Source organism: Sparus aurata, chromosome 21 (genome assembly GCF_900880675.1).
Source record: "Sparus aurata chromosome 21, fSpaAur1.1, whole genome shotgun sequence".
Classification (NCBI taxonomy): Eukaryota; Metazoa; Chordata; class Actinopteri; order Spariformes; family Sparidae; genus Sparus; species Sparus aurata.
In genome coordinates this window covers 16,994,162-17,020,672 of record NC_044207.1, presented here as the reverse complement: position 1 = coordinate 17,020,672, position 26,511 = coordinate 16,994,162, and the positions used below count along the sequence as shown (strand labels likewise).

At 42.3% G+C, this 26,511-nt stretch overlaps 1 protein-coding gene across 1 annotated transcript in view; it reads right to left on the bottom strand.

Annotated features, from left to right (window-relative positions):
• LOC115571956 (receptor-type tyrosine-protein phosphatase F-like) overlaps nt 1-26,511 on the bottom strand; it is a 126,796-nt gene that overhangs the window by 45,644 nt on the left and 54,641 nt on the right. The window contains 10 exon segments of the mRNA XM_030401646.1: nt 175-292; nt 3,447-3,473; nt 8,793-8,986; nt 9,832-10,137; nt 13,450-13,594; nt 14,221-14,354; nt 14,677-15,001; nt 15,003-15,259; nt 16,445-16,714; nt 24,041-24,151. Of these exon segments, the coding sequence (XP_030257506.1) occupies nt 175-292; nt 3,447-3,473; nt 8,793-8,986; nt 9,832-10,137; nt 13,450-13,594; nt 14,221-14,354; nt 14,677-15,001; nt 15,003-15,259; nt 16,445-16,714; nt 24,041-24,151 (1,887 nt within the window).

The following is a 26,511-nucleotide window of genomic DNA, read 5'->3' as shown; positions in this document are numbered from 1 at the left end:
TTTTCCTTTGGTTAAGAAGATTTATACTTGGAAATGTTCCTATATGTGAAGGTTACAACAGCAAGTAACACTAAAATTAACATGACATTCCAGACACATGGACAGTCTTCTAATCATGGTATCATCTTGAATTAGGTGATTTTTAAGCCTTAAAGTGATAAAACCGACACTGACCTGCTCCAGTCGTGGTGATAACTTTAGCTTTGCTACGAGCTCCGTCTCCCTTGGTGGTGTATGCTGCCACAGTGACAGAGTAGGTGGTTTCAGACTGCAGCCCAGCAATGATGGCCTCCTGCAAAATGGAAAAATCACAGGGTCAGAGGTTAAAAGGAATCAGTGAGCCTGAGCGGGAGCACCTCAACGGCAAAAAAAAAAAAACCCAAAACAAAATAAAAACACCACTCACACAAGCTCCTATCACCTCGCAAAAAACACAGCACCAAAGGAAACCATAAAACACCCTTCTCTATCCACTTTTATCGTCTTGATACATTACCATTAATAGAACACTAAACATTTGAAGTATTAAACAGAGAGAAGTCTTTAAGGCACACAAACAGGACCAGGAACTTTTCTTAAGTCAAGAAAAACTCCTTTGCCCAATCATAAGTCACACGCTGAACCCATTAACCAATAAACAAACCAAATGAACTTAAACATCACCAGTGTGTCAGTGTTCATGTCTGCTACATGAATAAGCATGAGGCTACGGAACCCAGAGGAGCAAAGGATCAGAACTACACTGCAGTCTGTAAAGGCACATTAACAGTCCACTTCTGACTGTGGAACATATCTTAAAAATCTCTTAATGTTAAAGGTAAATAAAGCTTCAGTCGGATATTAAACATGTCCTTTTTTAAAATAATGACGATAGAATCTTGGTGTTTATTTTCCTCTGGATTCCCATATCAGTTTGTTTGAATCTCTGCACAAAAACACAGACACACTAAGGTGGTGGAACATAACAGTGATTCAACAGTCAGGAACAAACAGACAAACTGAGTTAATTCACTGCTGTTGTTAACCTGCTGCAGTGCTGGCACTCACTTCACCAGTCTGCATCAGTCTGAATAAAAACACACCCACACACGCTGGAATTAAACACTCTCTGGGCTTGAACAAAGCCCATGTGTAAACAGACATACATACACATACATCAATGTACATACTCACCAGTGTACTGTATATAAACTGTATATAAACACACACTAATAATGCATGCACGCTCAGACACACCATAAATGTGCACATGTGAACCCACACAATGATACACGCAGACATGAGCACACGCTCGATACCGAGAACAAATTAATGCCTGCGGCTTGAGCACACACGCTGGAGTTATCTGTTTCTGACTAGGGCCACTGAGAGGACGAATATGCCAATGCCTACCAGCCTTCCTGCCGGAACTGCTCGCAAACTTCTGATACTCTTGGAATATAATACGGCTTTGCCCTATTGCTGTTTCTCTAACTAATGAAGTTTTAATTTCCTACCCATAGAAGAACGTTTAACAGTTTATATAAGCCAGCTCTGTTTGACAATGCTTTTTACTGCCCCTCTTTTTAAGGGACATTCTGCGCTCCCATACTAGCCTTTAAGAGAGACGGGGGAGAAAATGCTAAATTACTGTATCATAAAACCATTTTAACTTTATGGAGGAAGTCTCATTACTTTAATCATACAAAATAGCTTTAACAGTCTCAGTAGTGGCAGCCGCAAAGATCTTTTTCCCCCTATTCTGGCAAGGTCAAATTGGGTCTAGTAACACTTTTGAAACTCAGCATAAAATAGAAAAAGCGAGGCTTCAAAGTTTCCTTCAGAGCAAATGCTTAGAGCAGCACCAAAGGGCATTACAGAGATTATCAAGTCGACTAGTTATAGAAAGGGATTCTTCTACAAGCCTCCGTATAACACCATCCTCACTAGGGCAGAAAATGCCAGGGGAAAATGGGGAAATTGTTAAATTAAATATATACGCTATTTTTGTATATGTGATCTATTAGTGTTGATTTGCAACAATAATTATTATTATCATGATGATAATAATAACAATAACAAAAATAATAATAATAAGCTGAAAAATCTGAAAAACAAACGTTACTCTAAAATCCTCCTCCCTCTGAGCATGCCATTGGTCAACAAGACATGCCAATGTTTTTGCTGTTGACTGACTGTCTGTGGCAAGTCACACTACATCAGTTACCTGGCACACAGACTGCTATCGCCTAAACATGGCTGCTAAAGAAAAAATAAAGATGTGTGAACAGATGTCTTCCTGTGACAGTGTCTAGCTCTGTGTCTGTCAGGTGTTAATCAACATGTTAAGAGGAGAGGGAGAGGAGGCAATTCTGACTCATGCCATGTGGGTGTAGCTGAGGAAATCTGGCCATTTGTGATGTGCAAACAGATTTCTGTTTAACTGGCTGTTATCAAATAAATGAAACGATCTTCGCACATCCCGCTGGCAGATTTCTAAAGAAAGCAAAAACATCCAGTGTTGATACATAAACAGATTAACAAAAACACTCAGCATCCGTCAACCTTTTGGGGGTGGTCACTTGACTGATTAATCAGTTTTCTATAAGAGAGTGAACAAGTATCTTAAATTGCTCAAATTAATTCTTTGATGCCTCTCCTTACAAGCTATAAACCTTTTTATTTTAAAAAACAACTCCCCTGCCCTTGTTTGAATGCTAAAAACTATGTCTGCTATTCAGGCAGGTGTCTATTGAATTTCTGACGAAGAACAGTAAGTGGCTCTGCATTTATGCCAGTGCAATATGACATCTAGAAGGTAATAAGCCATAACAAAGGGCTGCGTGACAGCCATGGAACAGTGAGCTGCCATCCAGGCATATGAAAAGAACATGAAAGGCTGGTGGAAATCTTGGAGATGTGTGGAGCTGATAAAAAACACACAGCTCCTCCCCTCAGATAGACATGTCATCTGGAACAGTGGGTGAGACAGCAGGTTAGGTGAGCCTGATTAATGTCAGCATCGCACCGGGATAGTGACACTCAGGCTCTGACTGTACTGTGCGCTCTGTGACAGAGGAAAGCACTGCATGCTTGCTGCAGTAAGTGCCTCAGATCTGAGTGAATGCCCAGCTGTTACTGCAAGTTTCTCTTATGGTAAAATGTTGAAAAATGAGACCATTCGCAAATAAACCTCATGCTTTGTGGTTGCAGTACATACACATATACATAAACATAAAAAAACAGGAATCATTAAGGCACACGCCTCTTGCTGTGGTTATGATGGGGTTATGATCTTTCATGAGCATTCACACCGAGTGGATTACAAGCACGGCACACACAGAAATAAACACACACACAGACACACAACTCATAATCCACAAGCACACACAGCACCCCCAAAACTGAAGAGGGGAGATGAGCCTGCCCTGCAAGACAACCCAGCAGCACACATGAGGTTTACTCACATGCTCGGTGGACTCGTCAATATTCCACTGATGGGAGAGAAGACACAGGACACAGGGCGGGGAGAGAAATGAGTCAGAGACAACACAACAGGCGTGGAAAAAAAGCGCTAGTCTTTTTTTCACTCCAAGACAGATGAATGTAGGTGTCAACAGAGTCATGCAGTAGACAAAAAACAAAGAGGGAGAGAGTGATGGAAGACAAGAAATAAAGAAAAAAAGAAATGAAGACAAGTTGAGTGGCACAAAACACATCGTGTAGCCAAGTTGAGCAATGGTTGTGAAATGCATTATTGTTTATGATGCACTGCCTTGTTCCTCGTTTGCCTATGAATCCAATAAAAACCTCTCTCTTCCTTAATCATTGAATACCTTAATTCAGTATGATAACTATCTTACCGTGAATATAAAGCAAGACTCTCTGGAGCATTTCCTCTTTCCTTTCAGAAATGGAGGGAGGGCCTTTTATTCATTATATTTCAATATGTTTTCAAAATGTTCTCCCTGCTCACTGTGCTTGGCCAAGTGATTCCCGGGGGAAGTGAAAGCCCATTTCGTGCCGCGGGGCTCCGTCGGTGCCGAGCGTAAAATCCTATTACCAGTGCTGCTATGCTAGCCCTGTGACATCAAACACCATCGATGCAGAACGCAGCCGCTGGTGTTTACCAGCAACTTGGTCCACTGTTCAGCTGCTGTAAAGGAGTTTGCTTATGGGTGACCCGGTCGACAAGGGGCAGCAGAGATGACACTGGTGACACTGATGTGGGACAAAATGAGGAACATGGATGGAAGGGAGGATGAGGAAGAAGGGTGGGTGAGGGTGGTGGTGGTAAGAGATTACTTATAGACTTTACAGGAACACTGGCAGAGATGGAGGAGAGCATGCTCTACATAAGGGGGTTGGTATACTGTAGTAATATTGTATTTTCTCCTCTACATCTATTGGTATCAATCCATGCACAAAGTTTGTGTTTTATTTTTCAAGATCAAATGTTTCAGATTTCCTTTTTCAATAATAATAACAATACATTGGAGGTGAATGGAATTAGTTTTGTTCACATCATTGAAAAATGTAACAGCTTTCAGTTTGTTACATCAACAGCAAAAGTGCAGAGCAAACAACATTAAGGGTCATCAGTCCGATATCTAAACACTGTCAAATGAGACTTTGCAGCTGTTTGTCATAATTACCATAAGTGCACAATCATGCAGCTGCTATCGTTAAATATAATGCAACTTTTAAATGTTATGATCATTTTTGAAAATTACTGAGTTGTTCATAACACCAAAGCAATACCTTTCCAAATGTTAAATTAGTTGTTTTTTCCATGGAATATTAACTAGTTCTATTGTAAGTTGACTTTTCTGCAGCTGAAAGGTTTAAAAACAACCCTGTGCATCTCTAAACAACAAGTCACAGCAAGCATCCGCAGCAATTTATCAGATTTTTACTTGTAGAAAAAATACTTAAGCCTAATGTTATTTAGACCATAACTTCTATATAAAATCTAAATCTCGCTATTGTAAGCAAAACTACGAGTAGATATTTTCATTAAATTGTTCAGCCCTTAACCATCTGGATACAATTAAAGGTAATGAAGAAAATATGTCCTAATGTTATTTAGTGAACTTGTCCCTTAGGAAGAAGACCATGAAGCTAACTCAGTAGCCAGATGCCTAGAAGACAAAATTCATCAGTGCTACCCGCCTGCCGGCTTGTCCAACTTTCCTTTCTTGCCACGCCAGACTTTCACAAACAGAGAGAGCGAGTCCTACACTCGTACACCCTGCTGATTCATTGTGCACTGAGAGAGACGGTGTTCATCATCCTCCATTGACTGTTGGCATATGAAAAGACAAAAGATGCAACTTCTCCGCCCTCCTCCCAGTGGACAGGTCTTTATCACCAACCAGCTAACTGAAGCATCAGGGAGGTTTCTGTATGGTCCCAGTTGCTACTGGTCGACACACATGGCACATTAAGAAGTGCTGCATCATGCTCCCCTGACATGGCGGGGCACTAAATAGTACCATTTAAGAGCAGCTGCTACTTAACTCCATGAATAACAGTTTGTGACGTGCCTAATTGCTTAATTTGTTTACCGTCGACTCCACTCAGTATGTCAACAGAGCAGCGAACACATTAAGGTTCGGAAGAGTTCCTATCTCATCTTGGGCTTAATCCCTTTCTATCACAACTGCTCTTGCTTTCTGCTTAAATCCATGGGAGAATTATAAATTATCCCCCATTTATATTTCGAATGCCAACGCAAGCTGAAAACACATCATTGCTGATAAGCGTCGTTTGTGGAAACGGAGCGGTATAATTTGCAGGCGGGTGAATGCAAATGTGATGACATGGGCTGAGATGTGTGGCTATAAAAATGGGAACGAGGGGGGGGAACGAGTGATGTGGAAGAGAAGGAGCTGTCATGATTGATGGAGTGAAACGGGCTGAGGTGCTTCTTTTCTCTTTTTTTTTCTGATTCACATTCAACTCCAATCTGAGGCAGTGAAGGCCGCCGAGGCAGTGAAGCATCGCCTCGCTTGCTCCCACACACAAACGCACGCACACCACAAAAACGCATGAGTGGTCAAACAAAATGAACCTGGAAAAGTAGTGCTGAGTAAAAGCAAACTTGTGCAGGAAGGCAAACTTGTGCAGAAAATGTATAGCGCACATGATGGATAATGGCCTTAGACTCAACACGCCATTTTCTGCCAACTTTTATAGATGGGTAAATGAAAAACATCAGCCTAGAGGTTGCTGTGTGTGCAGACTGATGAAGCAGGCTACGTGGTGTGGACCTGCCCACTCAGGTTCAGGCCACTTTCCCAATAGAAAAACAGTTGGAAGGGGTCGATAACATCACAGTTAACATGGCCTGTGGTTTAAATTTAGCAGGGAAATGAGGGTGCTGTGTGGGCTCCTGCTTGAAAAGAAAAAGAGGCGCTTAACCCGCCCACGCACAGGCAAGCTTTCCTAGCTCTCCTCCCAGCATTTCAGCTAACCCTGAGAGAGGGTAAAGGAGCCAGAAAAAGAGAGACAAGACAAGGGGAGAGGTGACAATTTTGACAGAATCTGCAATCCAATCAGATTTGTGATTGAAGTCTAAGGTAAGGTTGAGCTATGTTGTGAGAGTGAGAGAATTTCCCCCCCCCTCCTGGCAGGCTTAACGTGCATCCAATGCAGGTTAAAAGGTGGATATGGAACTGATTTCACAACACATTAGGCAAATTCTTGAGAGAAACACTACGGGATGTGCCAAGATAGAAGAAAATTGTTTTTTTCCTTTTATTTATCATCAATTACAGGTATGCGTTTGAGGGATTTGCATGAGTCTAGGATGAGTCATGAACTCTTCTAAGCCAGCTGGAACGCCTACTACAAGGTTGATCGCAGCAGAGCGCATGTTTGCTCATGTTATCTGGGTTGTTTTTTCCACTTGTTGTTGGGGTACGGGAATGGAAGGATGTGTAAGAAAAGGAACGATTGTTCTAAAACCAGTTGGGCGAACGCGGACAAGGGAGCGTCGACTGACTGTGTGGTCTTTAATGAAGTCTGGGCAGGTCCTTGCAGGTTGGCTACGCAGTGCTGTCTCATGGAAAACAATCTGTTGAGATGACTCAATCAAGGGTAACCAACCTGCACGCAAGCCTCTGGTAATTACTCAACCGGCTTCTCAGGCAGGAAGGGTGCAAAAGGAGGACACGAGAGAAAGGGTTGGAGGGAGGGAGAAAAGGAAAATACTCCTTTTATGTTTTTCATAAAAGGAGGGAGGAAAAATTCAGGTTTCTGCCAGGGTGGGGAGTTTGAGTTAGAGAGGTGTGCTGGACACCAAACTGGAACCTGAGAGCTGTTCTGAGTGCCAAATTGCAGTGTGTCTTTGTGTTTATTGTGTGAACCTGGCACAAATGAGACATGGCGAGGAGTATTGTTTGCACAACAAGTAGGGTCATGTTCAGTTCAGTTTTCACAATGCAAAACAAAGTCACGCTAAACATGTCGACATCAGGAAAACCCTTCCAAGAAGACAAGCAGCCACCATGTTATTTTCTTCCTCCAGACCAGTCGGCGCTGTCCTAGCTGTCAAGCACTGTAGTACGCAGTCAGATAACAATAAACGGTCAGCAGCAGCTGACAGAAACTGCTGTTGCAAAAGGAAGGTGTTGGACTGCGTTTGAGAGTTGAGGGTAGATCATTTGGCCAAGTGATATCAGCCAGAGCCTCTCTCTAATAGTTATTCTCATCTCTGTCTGAGCCAAATTAACTCATATTTTTATGCTAAGAAATGTATATACATCCCCATGAGAGATGGGCCATTTGGGTGAATCATTATGTATTTACTAATGAACTCTTTACCCCACAACTAGGATCCACAGACTTCCACTTAGCATCACTTGGGATGTAGCACATTTGACACATAATTTCAGGGTGACTTTGACAGTGCTCTTCTGAAATGATAACACTTAAGACAGTGAGGTGTTTTGCCAAAGTAAATAAGAGCACTGTGTACTGCCTGGGAACTGAACCGTCAACCTGTTGGTCTCCCTAAATGCTGCAGCATGGCATTTATCAGCAAACACCTCTTATGTGCAGACACATGCAAGGCTGTTGGAATTTTTGTGGTGTTCCTGCGGCCAGGGAGCGATTACTTGTTCAAATGAGATGTGTTGGTGTGAGGCTATCCAGGGCGGCGAGTGAATGCGTGTTTGCGCAAATGTTTCTCCCGGCAAACAATCAGAAAGAGGCTCTTAAGCTGGTCTCCTTTCCCCCTGAAGAGGGGGGAAAAGTAAGAGTGGGGTTTTTGGTTTTAAGATATTCATGAATCTTTGAATCCCTCTTAAGGATTACAATCTCTCATCCATCTCGCCATGTCACAGAGCTTCGGGGCGATCCGGAACAGCATGCATTAATGTGTAAAGGGTGATGTCAGGAAAAAAAAAATCTAACTCATAAACATGGTAACAAGGCAGTGCATATGTATTACTGCTAAAACCGCAAAGAGAGGTGCATTGATTCCACTAAGCTTGGTCCTGATGTAACACATATGAAATATTTAATAGCTATTACTGTAGAATTAGAATGGATCTTGTTACGACAGCTAATCCAAAGCTGTGGGAGCAGGGTACCAATTTAGAGTCAAATGTCACATGTGGAGAACGATGAAAAAAAGAGGGGAGGGGGGTTACTGCAGTCGTCCATGTGTGTCACCCGGTATGGGGGAAATGAAGTGTGAATAAGGGAGCGGTGAAGAATGAAAATAATGGGAAATGAACACAAGACGGCTACAGACAGTGAAAGAGACAAAGAGTAAGACTGGACAAGAGTAAGACATCACCCAGTACCTGGGCCTCGGGCAAAGCAACATCCATGATGTTAGGCTGGCCTCGCGGTTCGCCATTTTCAAGCCGAGAGAAGATGACTTGGTAGCCTCGTATTTGGCCGTGCTGTTTCCCCGGGAGGGGGGGCTTCCAGGTGACCCGGATCGCTGTGGAGTTTATGGCCTCAACCTCCAGCTTCCTGGGAGGTGCTCCTGGCACTGGAAACCAGAGGGAAAGCAGAATGAGTCAGAGGAAGACAGAACGAGATTGATGGACAGTGAGAGGGAGAAGAAGAGAGGAATGAGAGACTCCAAATATGCTGAGTAGTGATTTTCCTCAGTTCATTGTGTTTTGTGATGAGGAGCCAAAAACTAACATCAAAATAATGACTCCTGAGTTTTTTATAGAATCGGGTGCTCTTTAGAAGAAAGTGATAACAGATTTGGCCATGAATCAAAATCATCTTTACTCAATTTAGACCTTCAACGTCTGTTGTGTCCCCAAAACACCCTATGCGGGACAGCATGTGGTCTAGCGATTTCTGTAATGCCCTTAATTCTGGTATGAAATTAGCTGTGTTGTAGCAAACTTCAAACACATTAATTATAGACGATTCTCTCTTAGGGGCAGCAGCTCTCTATCAGACTGCAAACAAAATGAGGAAAGCGAGAAAAAGAGGCAAGAGCGATGGAACGGAGAAAGGGAGTTCTGCTCCACTTCTACTCTTCAGAACAGGAGAAAAAAAACAAGAAGGAATTTAAACAGTGAAATGAGAGGAAAGTGGTGCAGAGCGGAGGCCCTGGGGGTGATGAGCCTTAACCTGCTGTAGATGTAAAGCATTAAAGCTACGGAGGGCAAGCTGGAAAGAAGAAAAAAGAGAATGAGACACGCACGGCTGCCACTATCGCCTCATTATCTCAAAATTGATCAACAGGACACAGAGAAATTTGCAGTAGAAGTCCAGGACAGTAAAGGAAAGTAGTGACAGTAGTAGAAGCAGCCCCAAGCCACACAGATGTGTAGAGTCTGAGAGCACTCTGCTTAAAGGGAGGTGTTAACCTACCATCCTCTTTGGTTCTTATCCTCACTGGGGCACTCTCAGGGCCAGGGCCCACGTCAGTGTGTGCCCTCACCCACACCTGGTACTCAGTCCACTTCTCCAGGCCCTCCAGCACATAGCTAGTGGCGTCTGCGCCAATGTTGATCACCTCATGCCGCTCCGTGTCCTCTCCAGCCATTGCCTGGTAGCTGACTGTGTAGCGCACAATGGCGCCATGGCGGCTAGCAGCAGGTGGTGCCACCCAACTAACCTTGAGGCTGGTGGAGCTCAAGCTGACCAGATGTACCTCTTGAGGGGGGGCTGATGGGGCTGTAGGGGGAGGGGAGCACAACCACACGGAGGGGGGCACGGATCAAGCAAACAAAAAAATAACAAAAAAAACAGGCAAACACAAAGTAAAACTGGAAGCTTTTTGGACAGTTGTCAATATAATTATCAAAATGTAATATTCAAAACGTACCTACAGTATGTAAACCAAATCAGCTACATATGAAAACCAAATCTATATAGTTTTTTGGGATGATTCGGATGATTTTTGCATTTTTTTTAATAGGACTATAGATGGATTTTTTCCAAATGAAAGCCCAAACAGGGACAAGCGTTACAAATTGAGGTTGGAAAATGAAAACTGTGGAAAATGGCATTAGTCTTTCATTGAAATATATTGTGTGGTCTCAATTTGTATGCTTCTTTATTGTCTCTAAAATACAAGTAACAAAAGACATGGGTTTGGATTTTATTCAGATACTGATTCTACCTGAAATAAATGACATTCAACCAACCTATTCCATATTGTGAAAATGTCCTCTCCCTTCTAGTCAAAGTTGATTATGAGTCACTTTCTGAGCTTGTGGGACTCACAAATCATTTGCACTCATACTGTAGGTGATAAATTTCATATTACTACATTGCAAGTTTGAATATAACATTTCCATTTTTCATACTGAATACAAAAAGCTTCCATACTGAATAGGATTCTGCCTCCAGACTGAGATATTGGCTGCAAAAACACATTACGAGGCTACTGCTGAAGCTATGTCTGGCACTACATTTATGCACGAGGCCATGAAACTACAGGGTGGGCTGAATGGAATACAAAATGTGCCAAAATTTTACAAGGCAATGTTTTTATAAAGATGTAATTTGTCCCTAAATGCCCTATTTGCTGCCTCTCGCAGTATGCAGAGGGAGCAATAAAGTGGCCATATATGTGTGAGAGTGTGAACAAGTGCTTGACAGTGTTGCCTGGTGTTCGCACATTGATGTAGAAGCTCTGGGATTCATAACAGTGATGATCGGACAAAGCTTAGTGCTGCATCTGAGATATGCTGGGCAGTCCAGAGTCGTACATAAGGCTCTAAATTCATTATAAATAAAATGTGTGAACATTAGAGTTATTGTCAACATCTGGTTTGTAATGGAAAACAGGATTATCAGTTGGCACAATTGCCTAAATTGATAGGAGATTTACTACATTCTGGAATAAGATAAAAAATATCAAATTGTTTACAACAGTTGTCGTATGAGACACATGTAAAATCTCAAGTCCAGAGAAAAACAGAAAACCAATGTACTATTTCAAAATAGGGACAAGAAAAACACAAAAAACAATTACAATAGCATTCATACTTTACATGCATATAATTCAATCACAAACTGATTCAACACCACAAAAAAGTCCCTTTCATAACAGAATAAAATGAACCGAGAAAAAGAAAATCCAAGGGTTCTTACAAATCATGCCCAGTAATTTATTTTTTAATAAGCAGAGCAATGAACAGTTAGCTCAAAAATGAATCCACAAAACTAATGCCAGAACACCACCTTGTCAAATTATTAAGGCTTAACAAAAGAGAATCGAGTCTTATCAGGTGGTACCTGGTCCTTGAGAGAGTGGACAGAAAAATACAAAGCCCAGAATATAGCACATGTATTACAAAAAGGTGACAGGCTGAATCAAAACAATGTGGATGATTTGCAGAATAAATTGTAATATTGAGGTCCTGATGAAAAAATTTGCCAGATCAAAGCCAAATTGGACAAGGGGAAGACAACACAACAGAAAATTCACAAGCCTTCGGGGCAAAAATGCACGAGACAAAAAGGGGGCTTTAAATAGAGATAACATCCTAGATGAGGAAGATAAAGTATCTCTCTCTGTCTCTTCTTCATCCTGTTGAAGCCCGATACATTACTGTTTGATCATATACATTTAAGGTATATTTTTCACACACATAACTGAAGAGTTTCAGTTGGAATTAACTGCATTTTGTGTGCTTCTCAACCAATCACTATTCAAATATTGACCTGTTTTACTGATGTCTGTGCAAACAAAACACTAACAAAATTGTCCAGTATTTTGTCATGTATATGTCCTGTGTTGTAATTATCATGTGCTGACAATTATCATTGTTTTACTTATATATATATATATATATATATATATATATATATATATATATATATATATATATACATATATATATATATATGTGTGTGTGTGTGTGTGTGTGTTCATTGCTCTGAATCTTAGAAAATAAAACAAAACATTTAAATGCAGCGCTAGAAAATGTCACACTTCTCCACTGCTTATTTGCGAGGCAAACTTCCTAAAGCCGCCACTTCTTTCATGCACACTGTCCATGTGGTGCATGAAATCCAAATTCTGTTCTCCAAATTCTTTGTCCTTGTATCTCCAGCTGACAGGAGGCAGAAGACTCATCACCACTCATGATCTCAATTGACAGTTATATAACTCTGTGGTATTCACAGGTGTTGGCTCTTCTGGGATTTTGTCTGTCCTCTTGGGGAAAGGTTTAAAAAAAAGGTGGATATCTATGCCTTCTGTCCAGTCAATTGTATTCTTCTCTAATCTAGTGTTGAAGACATGTTTGTGAATTCCTTTGATGCATTTTAAAAGTTAACCCTAAAAACTCTAAAGAATTATTCCTACAGATTGGTACCAGGACAACTTAAGCATGTCTCTTTTCTGTAGTTCCAACATTTCAACAAGAGTGATGCGTCATCTCTCTAGTGTACCACATTAGAAAGGCACACTTACTCATGTGAACCTTTTGTTTTCAATAAAATCTAGTTCTGTACAGAATGAGTGTGAGGCACAAATGCTCTGCACATAAGCCTCCTGGGTTAGCTGGTACAAGCGTGGTGCCACCACAGCAAAAAAATCAGCAGTCAGCTGGTAGAGTGACATTTTGCTTGCTGGCACTGTAAAAGCACATAATGATATGAGGCAAAATAACACAGCACAGCTCACAAATGTGGGAAAAGGACACAATAAACGTACCTTTGACACTGAACACAGGGCCTGCCCTCAGATAGACCGACAGGAGGGTTAGTGTTGGTGACAGAGGGGAGGTGGTGGAAGCGAGGGGCTGACCGGGATGGCTGCACTGTCAGCATTTTATGTTGCGCTGAAATTGACTTGACATTCAAGTTGCCAACGCTGTCTGATTTAAGCACTATGAAACACAACTTTGTTCTGCCTGAACCTAAACCTGCTTCACCTGGCTGTGGGGGACTGTTATGCTACAGAATCACTGGTTAGAAGAAAACAGGGAAAAGACAGATGAGAGAGACAAGGCAGAAAAATGATGGACTTACTGGACTGGGCGGTGCGAGCCTCAATGGGCTGGGTGTAGACACCTAAACCCATCTCAGAGCGGGCTGCCAGCGAGAAACGGTACAAGGTGTCAGGCTTTAGACCTTTTACAGCATGGGAGCCGGCTGGGTCAAAGGACACATGTAACTGGAAAAAGATGCCAGTGGATTAAAAGCAAAGAAAGTCACACAAGTCTTTACATAGGTTGAGATATGGGGGTAGTATTCGTTGAGGAATTAAATTCTGAAGCTTGCTGTCTCATCCTCCTACATGCGGCTGAATTTGAGAGTAGTTTGTTCCAGAAACAAATTGTCTAGTTTACAACTTGCACTGTGGTCCAGCAGAGTTGAGCACAGGGCCACAACAACACTAAGAGACAGAGCAGAACAATTTTGCTGTCTGTTACTACAGTGAATCTTCCTCATATGCTGAGGAGTTGACTGCGTTACTACTATAACATTGCTTCAGCCACGGCTTTCCATTCAGAGAAATTGCATCATAAAGAGCAAAAGTCATTTGTCTGCAAGATTTATTCGTCTGGAGTCTCCCAGCAGTATATGAGAAAAGAGTCAATCATAGGCAGACAGACAGACAGACAAAGACGATAGATAGACCGATGGCTAGATAGATAGCTAGATATATAGCTAGATAGCTAGATAGATAGATAGATAGATAGATAGATGGCATGACATAGAGATAGCTTACGAAAGATGGTATGCAGGAGAGAAAACCAGGTCTTAAAATACTTATAACTTATATGTTGTTATTCTCACCTTGTTGTCTGAGCCATCCTCCCAGTACTCCAGCTCATACTTGGTGATGGGGTCTTGTACGGGCCATAGCCATGTTAGCATGATTTGGCTGTCCAACTCAGCTTCAGCCTCGAAGCTGGAGGGCTGTGCAGGGACTGCAGAGAGAGGGGCGAGAGGACAGAGGTTGAAGAATAAAAACCAAAAAAAGAGCACATTACTGAAGCTGTCATTTTCTGAACTGATCCACGCCAATAGTCATCCCTAAAATGGGTTTGAGGTATTTTCTGAAAAATATTTGTTTGTTGCACAGTCTAAGCATTTATGAAGTGCTTTTTTTGAATCTTCAAAATATGTAGTTTTTTGTCCCAATTAGCCTAAAAATACTGCAATATTATTTTAAGACGCCCAGCTGTTGTGCATATGAAAATTCAATCATTAATTAACACACAGAGTCACACATAGTGGTAGGCTGCTCACCTCCCTGCTGGGTTTTGACTTGCAGGATATCAGAAGGTGGCCCATCACCTACAGAGGTGAAGCCTAGCACCCTGAGGCTGTAGGTGATATCAGGAATCAGGCCCGAGATGGTTGTCAGACTGCTGTCATCGGTGTTGTGTTTCTGCCAGGCGCTAAGTGGAGCCGTCAGGTCTGAGCTGTAGTAGACCCGGTAGCCCCGGATTTGCCCGTTGGGTTCCTCGGGCGGTTCCCACTGGACCAGCATTGTGCTAGCACTCAGCATGCGAGCTTGGACATGCAGAGGTGGCGAGGAGGGGGCCTGTTCGCCCGTGCGTGTCTCCACAGGGGTCGCTGGGCGGCCCACGGCCGATATTGTTGACTGCCATGACACGAAACTCATACTCAGAGTAAGGGCTAAGTCCACCAATGCTGTAACGAGTGGTTGCCACACCTTCTACTTCTTGGAAGCCATTGTCTGAAGACTTGGCTCTGTACTGGATCATGTAGTAGGAGACAGGTTCTGGGTTTCCAGAGTCCCAGGTGAGAGTCACGCTGGTGGCTGTGGTCTCAGTCACAATGAGGGATGTGGGGGGCTTTGGCAAGGCTGAGGAGGGAGAAGCAGGGCATTAGCTTTCATATCAAGATAGGGCTTTTAGCACTTGTGGGTAATTTGAGAAAAATGGGACGTCTGACATATGCAATACAACGATTCTCAACATGTAACCTGCTAGAGCTCAAATCAACTTCAGTGGCAAAAAGACATAACTGGTAATTTCTTCTTTTTGTAACTCATAGCACTGAAATGATTGTTTCATAAACTAACCCTTATACTGCTGTCCGCAGCCAATATCTCCAAATGAATAGCTGGAAGAGCAAGACGAAAATCTCAATATTGTGTCTTGCAACTGGCCTGGTCATTACTGGCAATACAAGAAAATTGCAAAAGTGGTTCATGTTGTAAGTGTCCGACAAACAAAACAGAGGGTCTTTATTGTGGCTTCTTTGAAGGAGGGGATCTGTATTGCTGTGGTCCCTCTAAATGACTGTGACATTCTGTGTATCGATCAACTGAGTGGAAAGAGGGATCAATACAGCCAACAACTGATAACAGAGGCTGCAATGGGTAGACAACACGCTTGCATAGTCACATACACACAAGTGGGTAGAGCAACATTCACAAGCATCACTTTGATACAAAGACCTCAACAATCTTGCAGAAAGAAGCACACACAAACTCTGACATCAATGCTCACTGACAAGGAGACTGAAAACAGCAATAGCCTTTAAGTATCAACATAAACCAAAGGTCACAGCATAGGGGCAGCAGTGATTATGTACACAAAGTTTAATCTAAGGTCATTTGAGGGTGATTTACTCTCTTCATAACAACCCATTGTCAGGTAAATCCAAAATCTGTGGGTGTCTCAAATCAACAAACTGTACCTCAGGTCTCGCTGCCCGGCCATGTCTCTGTAGTGACAGCTAGTGTTTGTGTAGGTGTGAGTGTGTGTGTCTGTGTGTCTGTGTGTCAGCGTGGCTGTGTGTGTATGTGTGAATGTGTGTATGAACGTATACATATTTGTGTATGTCTCTGTGCATGACTGTGGGGGTGGGAGGGTTGGGTTCTTTTAACTTTCTTCTCCTGATTTTATTTGATGTTTCTCTGTTTCTTTACATCTCTGTAAGGCACTTTGCGATACTTTTCTGTATGAAAAGCGCCATATAAATAAAGGTTGATTTGATTTGATGATTTGTACAAACAACAGAAACTGAACTGGTCTGAACTCACCTTTGACAGTGACCTGAGCGGTGGCTTCTATCATGCCCAGAGACGAGATGGCCACGCAGGTGTAGTTTGCTGACTCACGGATGTTGGTGACCTCCAGCACATTGCGTCCCATTGGCATCTCTTCCTCCTTGGTCAGGTCCGTCAGGCCCTTCGTCCACTTGACGTAGGGCATCGGTGAGCCCACTGCCACACATGTCAGGTTGACACTGCCACCTGGCATCACCTCTTGGTTGGTGGGTGGGATAGAGAATCTGGGTGGGACTCTTCGCACTAAGGGGAAAGAACAGAAGAAAATTACTTAATAGTTAATAATTAGAATGTGTAAGGTTAATTTGATAACTTTTTTGTAATTGCATGAATGGCCTTGCCCCATACAACACCACAAGGCTAGAAGCTAACTAAGGGAAGCTAATAAAATGGGAGGGCTGATGGCTTTTGTCCGAATGTGCAGGCGAGCACAATGGGAATAATAGGACTGTCACAAAATGGCTCTGGAAATTCACAAGAAAACTTTGAGGGGGCGTTTTATCCTCTTGCCTACAAAAGGGAATTTAATAAAAAAAATAGCCCAGTTTTGCTGGAGACTATGTCTGGCCCTCTTTTGTCAAAGTGTCAAATGGTAGCGAGAGTTGCATCATTGAGGGACCCTGTGGAGATGGCATTGTTTGATTTCTCCTCCCTCTCGCTGGCTCCTTCTGCTCAGCCTGTCTTTCTCTCTCTCTCTCTCGCTCCCTCTCTTTGTGTAGTTCTGATATGCAGATAGGCTGACATTAAAAAGGGGTTCCCATGGAGACAAGAAGGGCCCGTTGACGTCGCCAGGGACAAGGCAAACACCGATGCGGAGGCTCCATGCAATACTGAAAAGCTGGCCGAGAATAAACAGGCAGCCAGCATTTACATACGGCTTGTTTTCTATCTAAATAAAGATGCACAAGAAATGCCTGCCGTATTTACACGCTGTAGATATTTTTTCTGGTAACTTTTGGCAACCACAACAAACTTACCCCCATGACATGGTTAAGAAAAACTAACTTCACAGTGCTTTGTGGACACACACTAGTGTAAAACAATTTCAACTCATGATATGCTGAGTCGGGCGATAGTATGTGGTGAATTTATGCTGGGTGAGTTCTGACTTTTTTAACCTTGATTCTGAGGAAAGTGAAACCAAGCTAAACTTTTAGCTCCATAGTGACCTAGTCATATGTATTCAAAACAGTACAGCATGAAACAGAATTTATACTGCTTGTTTCCCCTAACGCACTACAACATCTCTGTGTCTCTCTGGAAAAAAACAAGAAAAGCCCTTGACTGTAATTGCTCTTTTGCACCGGTCTCCATGAAAATGGATTTTCAAATGTGAGACTCCCTCCACCTTCCCTTTCCCCCACCCTTCAACCCTCCCTCCCCGAACTAATTTGAACCAGAACGTTGTTACTATATAGCCATGCTTGTTATTCCCCTCATTATGTGGTGAAATGGGAAAAAAAACCCCACAAAAGCACCTTTTGAGATTCCAGTCAGGAAAAGGCTGGTTCTCTGAACTGCACTATAATAAGGGGGGATTCTGGTTCACACTCATCCAAATTTTCCCCCAAATAATTCAGGTGCTGTTTATAGACCTGCTGCTGTTTTTTTAATCAATACAATCATGTGGGCTTAAACTACTTGGCTCAATATCTCATAAAAATATTAATATTCCAGCTCTGAGCCACAAAACAAACTGAATTGTGCATGTTTTGGAATTTGGGTGTCTAACTGTAATTTTTTCTCCCGCAGTTTCTTTGCAGTTATTTTTATAAGATCAGACAGACAGAGGGTGCGTGGAATAAGAAATCAATGTAAGACTCGGAATGGTAAAGAGGTCAGCAAAGGTTTAGGCAGAGTACTGATGGCTATTAAATATGAATAACAATGCAAAGTTTATGCAGGAACATTAACATTATCGAGTTACCATATTCATGCAGGAAAAAAGTGACACACATTAACAGTCCAGGAAGATTAATATGAGCCATGACATCTGCTTTCTGAGGTTCACACACTGATTTTTAAAATGCAAAAGACTGGATGGGACAAGTAGCGTTACAAGCCTGGGAACAGGACAGGGACGACATTCTCAAGCAAAGCATGCACGGGAGCTGGGGAAAGATATGGGATGGGATCACAAGCCTGACTATGCTGAGAGAAGAAGATAAAGGAGGAACTTGGTCCAATTTTCTCGTATAAATGACTTAACATCTGATTTCCAGTATGACTAATGCACGACAGAGGTTCCTTTGAGTACTCTCAGAAAAAGAAAAAAAAAAACTTTAGTATTCCACTTATGTTGGCTGCCACCTGTGTCTTCTCACACAACTGTAATACTCTCCGAGTGCAGCTATTTTTCACAACATATGCTTATAAAAAAGAGAAACCTGAGAGAAGCGGCCCTAATGTACAACCATTAAGCTCAAAGTATCTGTTATTCTTTCATGATTCCATAGACTAAACAGTGCTAAGAGCAGTCAGTCAATGGGGCCTGTGTATATTGAACACTTAATGTTGTGAATAATTCATGTCGTGCGGTTAAGTTTGGAGAGGTGCTGTGGAACAAAATGACTAGAGGGCAGGTAATTGTTATCGATTCCCCCGAAGCCTCTCTCCTGTTGAGAGCGGCTTGGAGAGACGGGCTCCGGGACTCTATCAAAACCACAAAATAAGCCCTGTCTCCACTCTGCCTGCCTGCTTGCTGGATACCTATAAATTTAACTGCCTTGACAAAGTGCCCAAGGATAGCAGAACCTGTTCAGTCAATCAATATCTGAGCAAACTGGCACGGAGTCAGCAGGCTCCCAGGCTTCCTGGCAGCACCTAGCTGGGCTACCATGATGGCTGATCATCCCCCTGTCAGCACACTGCCAGCTCATTCTTAAATATTCTATAGGTCAGCTCTTTGCACAGCGGGGTCTCACAGATGGTACAGGCAAGGAGATAATTTCCAAAACATTAGCTCTCTCTTGGACAATGTAAATGTCATCATTCATTAACTCTAAAGCAGAAGTTCAGTCTGAAAATCCGTGTCTCAAGGACCAAATCTTCTTGTATTAACCACTTGTTTTTATTTTGTTAATGATTAACTGCTTCACAGCATATTGAGTAAAATTAAATTAAATTTCTTCTCTTTTAAGTGCTTTTTAAAACTGCAAGGCCTCCTGATGTAACATCACATGACGATGTGCGGGCTTCTGTCTTCTCATTAGGCTAACACGAGCCTATCACATCTTTCAGTCTCTTGGTAGAGGATGACCATGGCAGTAAAACAGGCATAATCGCCCGAGGAACCGCTTTGTCAGTTCTGTTACCCTTGTCCCTCAGTAGGAGAGCAGGGGTGTTGCTGCCTAAATACCTGACAAATCAGGATGCCTCTTGAATACCAGAGTAATCCATCACACACCTCTGATAGGCTTGCAGAGTCGGATGGAAAGTCTGAAAGTGAAATTAGCTACCTGTGTATTTTTTTAGTGGATGAGGTTGATACTGAAAATGTTGGTGCGGTTTGGAAGACTTCACGGCTACAGAACACAACAGAGAGCTAATAATGACTTAAGTTAACTGCACAGGGACTCCTTGTGTGTTTTGGCAAGGCTAATCGAAACACAGTTTGGGGGAGTGGTGTCGGAAGGCATGCAAGAACTACTCAAGGATCATGCAAACAGGAAGACAATTAAACTATGACGATATGGGAGCGCTATTATTAATATTTCTGTTTTACAGGGAGGGGACATTGGTGTCTTCATCAGAGGCGCTAGGAAGGATGGTTGACCCCACTTAAAATCTGTATTATATTGAAGGGAGAGGGTTAAAAGTGAAACTGACAAACCTTCACGCTGATCTGTTTGAGGATGAAGTGATTTGATGGAGGTGAGCGATGGAATGAAAAGATACAGAGTGGAGAGGAAAACAACACAGTGAAACAGAACAGTGTTTCCATAGACACAGTGGACGTTAGTGACATGGCACAGATTGCAAACATACAGTACCAGGGAGGGAAACACAATTGCACTGGCATCTTTATTAAATGATAGTGCAATTCACAAGTTAGAATGTCAAAATCAATGGTTTGAAATATAAATTAAAAAAACTCAAATAAATGATGTCTTAAATTAATAATTTCAGACTTTTGTGTGACACTGGACATGGGGTGTGCTCCAGCCTTCACTATTTTTCTTCATAAAATTTACCTGAATTAATCATTTTGTGAGTTTCCTTCCCAGACACACAGACACACAGACACACACACACACACACACACATAGAACAGCATGAAGATATTTTGGAAAAAAGAAAAGCCCTGCTGCAGCACTTTATCCCCTATGACATATTGACATGTCACATGGATATATGAAGGAGTGCCAGCAGACAGGAGCTGACATCCCTCCTCCGTAGTGGGATAAGCACTTGACAAACGAGCGCTCATGCACAATCACAGGACGCTTGTGATTCTGCCCACGTTGATGGAGTCCTCCTTTAGAGGAGGGTCACCAAAAGAGACCTGCAGCAAACAAGGTGCGCGTGCACCTGCGCACCTACAAACACGCACGCACTCTTAATGGATGCGAAGTGGAAGGACATAAATAGATACACAGACAGGAAGGGAAAAATAATCCATGAGAGACCCCCCGACTCCTCAGTCCACCCCCTCCCACAAAGAAATATGAGGACATCATTCTCTGGTGGCTCTAAAATGTCAAGACAAGGGTGGTGACAGTGCTGCTGGCAGCATGTTTGTGTACCTGCAGACAGGAATTGGATCAGGTAGCTGTGGTGAGTGGAAAAAAACAGAAACACAGTCGCAGACACAAAACACCAACCCATAACAAGCACATTTAATGCAAGTCTGACAGCTGTGTGTGTGTCCGTATGTGGGCGGGTGTTGAAAGAGAATAATACTGTAATTCTTTCTCCCAGGGTAATCTTTTTCCTATGTCACATTCAAGTACTGGTAACTTTATTGACATTTAAGCCTGCAAATGACTGTCCTACGCAACAAGGATGAAATTCGTAGAAGGCGCTTAATTTCATACACTGACAGTTTCTTTTAATTTACTCAAAAGTAAAAGAAAAAAAAATCCCTGCACTAAAGTATTTGGCATTATCATAGATTTAGCTGGCAAGGTTTTATTATGAGGTTAAATCCTCGCTTCATGATTACAATAAATTAATTTATTTCATGACACTATGTATGTATAAAATCACATGCACCTTTTAGTGACAGTTAAACTGTATCTTCTATCTTTATTTTAAGATTTGTTCCATTTCAACAATTTTAGTAAAAATGGAAGATATGACTGAAAACCATCTCTTTTGCAGGTGTTACGCCCTTAAAGGATAACATAAGTGTTAATCTTTCTTTCTTTTTAATCGTTCAATTGCACTGAAAGCTCAACTTTAACAAATGGGCTGAATGAAATAGAAGCAACTGTGGTATCTGAGCCTTCACATTTTTAATTGCGTCTAACAATGAAATCCGTTAACTCAAGCTCTACTTTGTTCATCACAATGCATAACGAAATGTTTCCATTATTGCATATATTTATTCATAGCCCAAGCATCATTTTAAATGTTGTGCTGGAGGTTTGGAAGGAACCATTTGTTTTCAGCCTGCTGCAACAAACCAACACTGTAAAGTTTAACATTTGTCAAATGACCTGTTTGCTTCCAAGGCTTGTTATGTTTACGGGTTTGAAGGCAGACTTTGTAAGCCCCTGAATCTCCCCTCTGGTGTCTTAGAATACAAAAAACATGTAATAACAACAGGAAAGGAAGAGAGACGAAGTCAAAGGCCACTTGTCTTGGGTCCCTCATGTTTAAAACCCAATCAAGCAGCCGGGTGATGGCACAGCCCCAGGTCTCGTCTCCTCATTCTTGCAGCGGTAACAAAGATGGAGTGAAAACATGGCTAGAGTCTTTGTTCTTCATTCCAGACTTGTACACTTTTAAAAGGTTACGGTTGGTTTGATTCCTATCTCTCTGCTGGTGTGGTGAGGATGGCGGAAAAGTTGGTGTCGGGGCCAATGGGTTGACAGCTACCTGGGTGGTGTTACAGACTAGCTGGGCCTGGGGGCCCTGCTGGCGCCACGCCACACAACTACTGTAATTACCTCAGAGGGGAAGAAAGGGCTGCGCTTGCACCTGTGACAGACATGCCCTGATTAATAGACGAGACTTACATCCCTTTCTCGCCTTTGCTGTTTGGCTCACTACCTTCCCCTGTCAAGATTTAGGATCTAAACCTTCTGGAGCCCACAACGTTTAATCTGTAAATTTGATGCTGCTGCGGTCCTCGGGATGATTTTATCCCCAGTTCCTCTGATCCAGGAGGAGGTCCTATCTTTCTGGATACTTTTATAATAAGGGAAAATACTGAAGCTACATTTTGGTCAGAGGAAATTTGGTTTAAAAAAATAGTCCTCTTGATTCAATTAGACATTTCCTAAGCAGTGGTTTGTAATCTATGTCTGGGTTTGAATGGAAAGATTGGACAGTAATTTAATTACCAAATAAGATACAATGTAAGCACTCATCCATAAAATAACCTCTGAGATACACTACTGCATCTGCTTTTAACAAAATTATGAAGTGTGTCTCTTTCTTACTCTGACACTTTCAATCCCTCCCTCCCCCCTTCCCTTCTCCACCCACACTAACAACTGGAGCAGCTATTCTGTTTCATGTACATCAGACATGGTGGTGTTATCCGCAGGGGCTGACCTAGACTACTCTCTCCCCTATTCCAGCTTTTTCCAGGATGGGTACAATGCTGCCCTTGCCCTGCATTAGTCTGCTCACGGAGAAACCACAACAAAAACAAACCCTGAAACTCCAGACCCCTCCATGCCTGTAGGAGCTGTGGGTTGTGCAGAGGAAGGGAATAATGGAGCCTTTCGATACAGTCAAAATAAAAAAGAAAGGAGGCCTGGCAATGTTTTCAATGCCAGTGGAGGAAACGCTTTCAATGCAGCTGTTTTTCACAGAGGCCGCACCTGGTCACGTTCCCAGCCAAACAGGAGGTTGAGGTTAGTTCAGCTCATTGGTATGGGAGGGGTGGCAAGGCAACAATAATGGTAGGGGAATCGGTTGAAAGAGAGAAAGAGAGAGAGAAATAGAGGTATAAAAGCGATCATCAAATGTGGAAATTACACAGAAATCAAAGACCCTGCAAGTGTTTTCCACAGGTGTTTTTTACCAATCCTGGATAATTAGAACTCTTCTCAAGTTGAAGCTGGGCAGCGGCATTTTGGGAATTGCTACGTGCACCAGTAAGACTTATTAGAGTAATTTGTCCCACCCTGGTCAGCACGAGCCAACAAGATGTTGATCAGAAAGCTGCACACCTCCCACACAAACCATCCAAAATAACTGAAATTAAATAAGTTGCGTGGACGAACTATTGAAGGTAAAGGTCTCAAAGGGAGAAAGAGATTGTGTGTGAATGACATTTAAAATAAAACAGACAACAAGCTTTAAAGGACAACATGGTTGTTTGTGGTTTGCAAATGTTAGAGACAACAGGGATGATAGATTAATTCAAGAACTGACAGAGACATTTGACTTTACCTCGTACGTAGAGATTGGCAGGAGAAGAGTAGCGGGTCCCAGCGCTGTTCATGGCAACACATTCATATTTCCCTTGGTCGGACTCCTCGCTGTTCTCAATTTGCAGAGCTCCTGCATAGAGGATTAAAAAATTTAGCCGTCTTGACAGTTGTGGAATATGAGATGTAAGTTGGCATGAAACCACTGCAGATATCTGTACAGAGACTCGCTAGAGAGCCTTTAGTCAACTGGTCTAGCCCAGTTCATGTGTAATTAAGTGTCTCAGACATGGACACAGTTTTGTCAAGGAAATGCTGAAGGCTACAAAAGCATTTAGCTGATCTGGCAAGTTTAATGAAACCGCTAACAGAATATTTGCCTAGTCGTGTTAAGAAGAAAAAAGACCATGACTGAGGGTCAATTAATCATCTGAATAACATGTCACAACCTTCACAGTATGATTAGGCCTTCTGCTTACGGAAATAATTGACAAATCGAAGTGTTTGTGTCATGGCAGGTTATCTTTGCCAGCCACATGTTAGGATGATACTAAGCTGTACTGAAGAATAACCACAACAAAAGCAGAAGAATGGATTAAATATAAAAAAAAAAATGCAATCTGTGTTTTTCCAAAAGACATAATTTACTGTTGTGGGCCTCAGGAGGAATGCTACTCTGATTAAGTATTCTGGATCTGAGAGTAAGTTATGTTTTCAGATATCCTAACAGTTGAAATAAAATTAAAATGCAACCACAATGAGGGAGTTAGTGACGACCAAACCATCCCTCTAAATCAAATTAGAGGGAGAGATTTTGCTGCAATGCAACTGCCAGTGCAGGTGTCTTTTTTTCAGTCTTTGTTGAGTATGCATTTAGCTGCGAAGTCATAAATGTTTTCTTTTTTTTCTAACTATCTGACCATGTCTCACTGAAGTCCTCAGGGGAGACGCTCCTCTGCCAGATGGCTGAGATTAGTATTCACAAACCCAAGGAGCTGAAGTCATCAAACAGAAGGCTAACATGTTCTTTTTAACAAAACATGAAAGCCCTGGAGGCCTGTGTCGGTGTGGTCATTTTGACACACCGTGTCCATAACCATCACATAATCATTGCATTGCAATCGTGCAAATGGCTGACAGATGAAACAAGTTGTAATTTGACAAATGGGAGACAACGGACCTAAAATTGCCATCTTACCTGCATCCCACGAATATAAAAATGTATGTTTCCAAACAAAACTACTTGTCTCAGCAGTACTTATATGTATGTGTGTCACAAGTGAGTGATATGGTAACCACATCTCCAAAACAGCATGGTATCAGCATTTAAGGCAGCCAGCCACCATGCAGTTTTAAAATGACAAAAATACTCAGTATAAGATGATGTCAGGATACATTTTTTTCCACATCATGCAGTATGAGATGAATGTAACAAACAGGTTCACCACCAACCAAAGGGGACTCGCATCAAGGCGAGACCAAAAAAGAGAAGTGAAACAGGGCGGGGCAGTGACATGTGGTAATACCAACTCAGATCTCATGACAACACATCTCTCCAAGGTGTTTGCTCAGCTCATCGCTGTCTGATTCAGCACTGACATGCACCTGCATACTAATGCTGTTGTCACCAATCTGTCAATCAGCCTATTCTCCCATGGGAGAAAACATCACGAGTACCACAGGAATGTAGAGGGTTACTGCTATGGCAGTTGTAAAAGCTTCAACAATACACCCTTTCTGTTACTCCCAAATACTCAGACACTGGTGGATCTTCTACAAGGTCATTTCACCATTTCCCAGTGCAGAATTAATGTAAGGGCCGCAGGAGCTGCCTTAACTCCTAAAGAGGTAAACGTCTAATTAAATATGGGCTGTATTAGGAGCCGTGGCCTTGCAGACTGTGAGATGGACAGCTGGTAGCTCCAAATGTATTCAGTTTGCCCCAGACGTCCCATATTTACCTCACTGTTGTTGAAGGGAAATCATGCTTTCACTCAAGGGGAAAAAGCAGATGATTACCATAAAAAGGGGTTGAAGCTTCCACCGTAACAATCTCAACTAGGCATCCTGTTCCCATGCTGGAGGGATAATGCCGCATAGGTTGTATGCAAATGCAGCCATTTCAGTTTACATTGAGGCTGCTTAGAGGAGGCAGGTAGATCCTCTTGTGGCGATGGTGGCCTTTATTTTAGAATGCAAGTCCTCACCCCTTTTCGCTGAAAGCCAGAGGAGAGCAAAAAGATTTTTGTTTCTGGGTGTGTTTTTCTTCTTCTAACAGAATAGGAGGAGCCTTGAAAAAGCTCATTTACAAGATAACACCTTGGACTTGCCTTTGCATTTCCATTCTCCTGACATCAGGGTTGGCGATCATTTGTTTGTTAAGGAGGAAACAGCAGACAGAACATGTCGGGAGGAGACGAAGGGGGAAGCAGAGGAGGGTAGGCTGGCGCTGACAGCGTGGATGAAACTGGTGATGTGGTGTTTTGGGAAGAA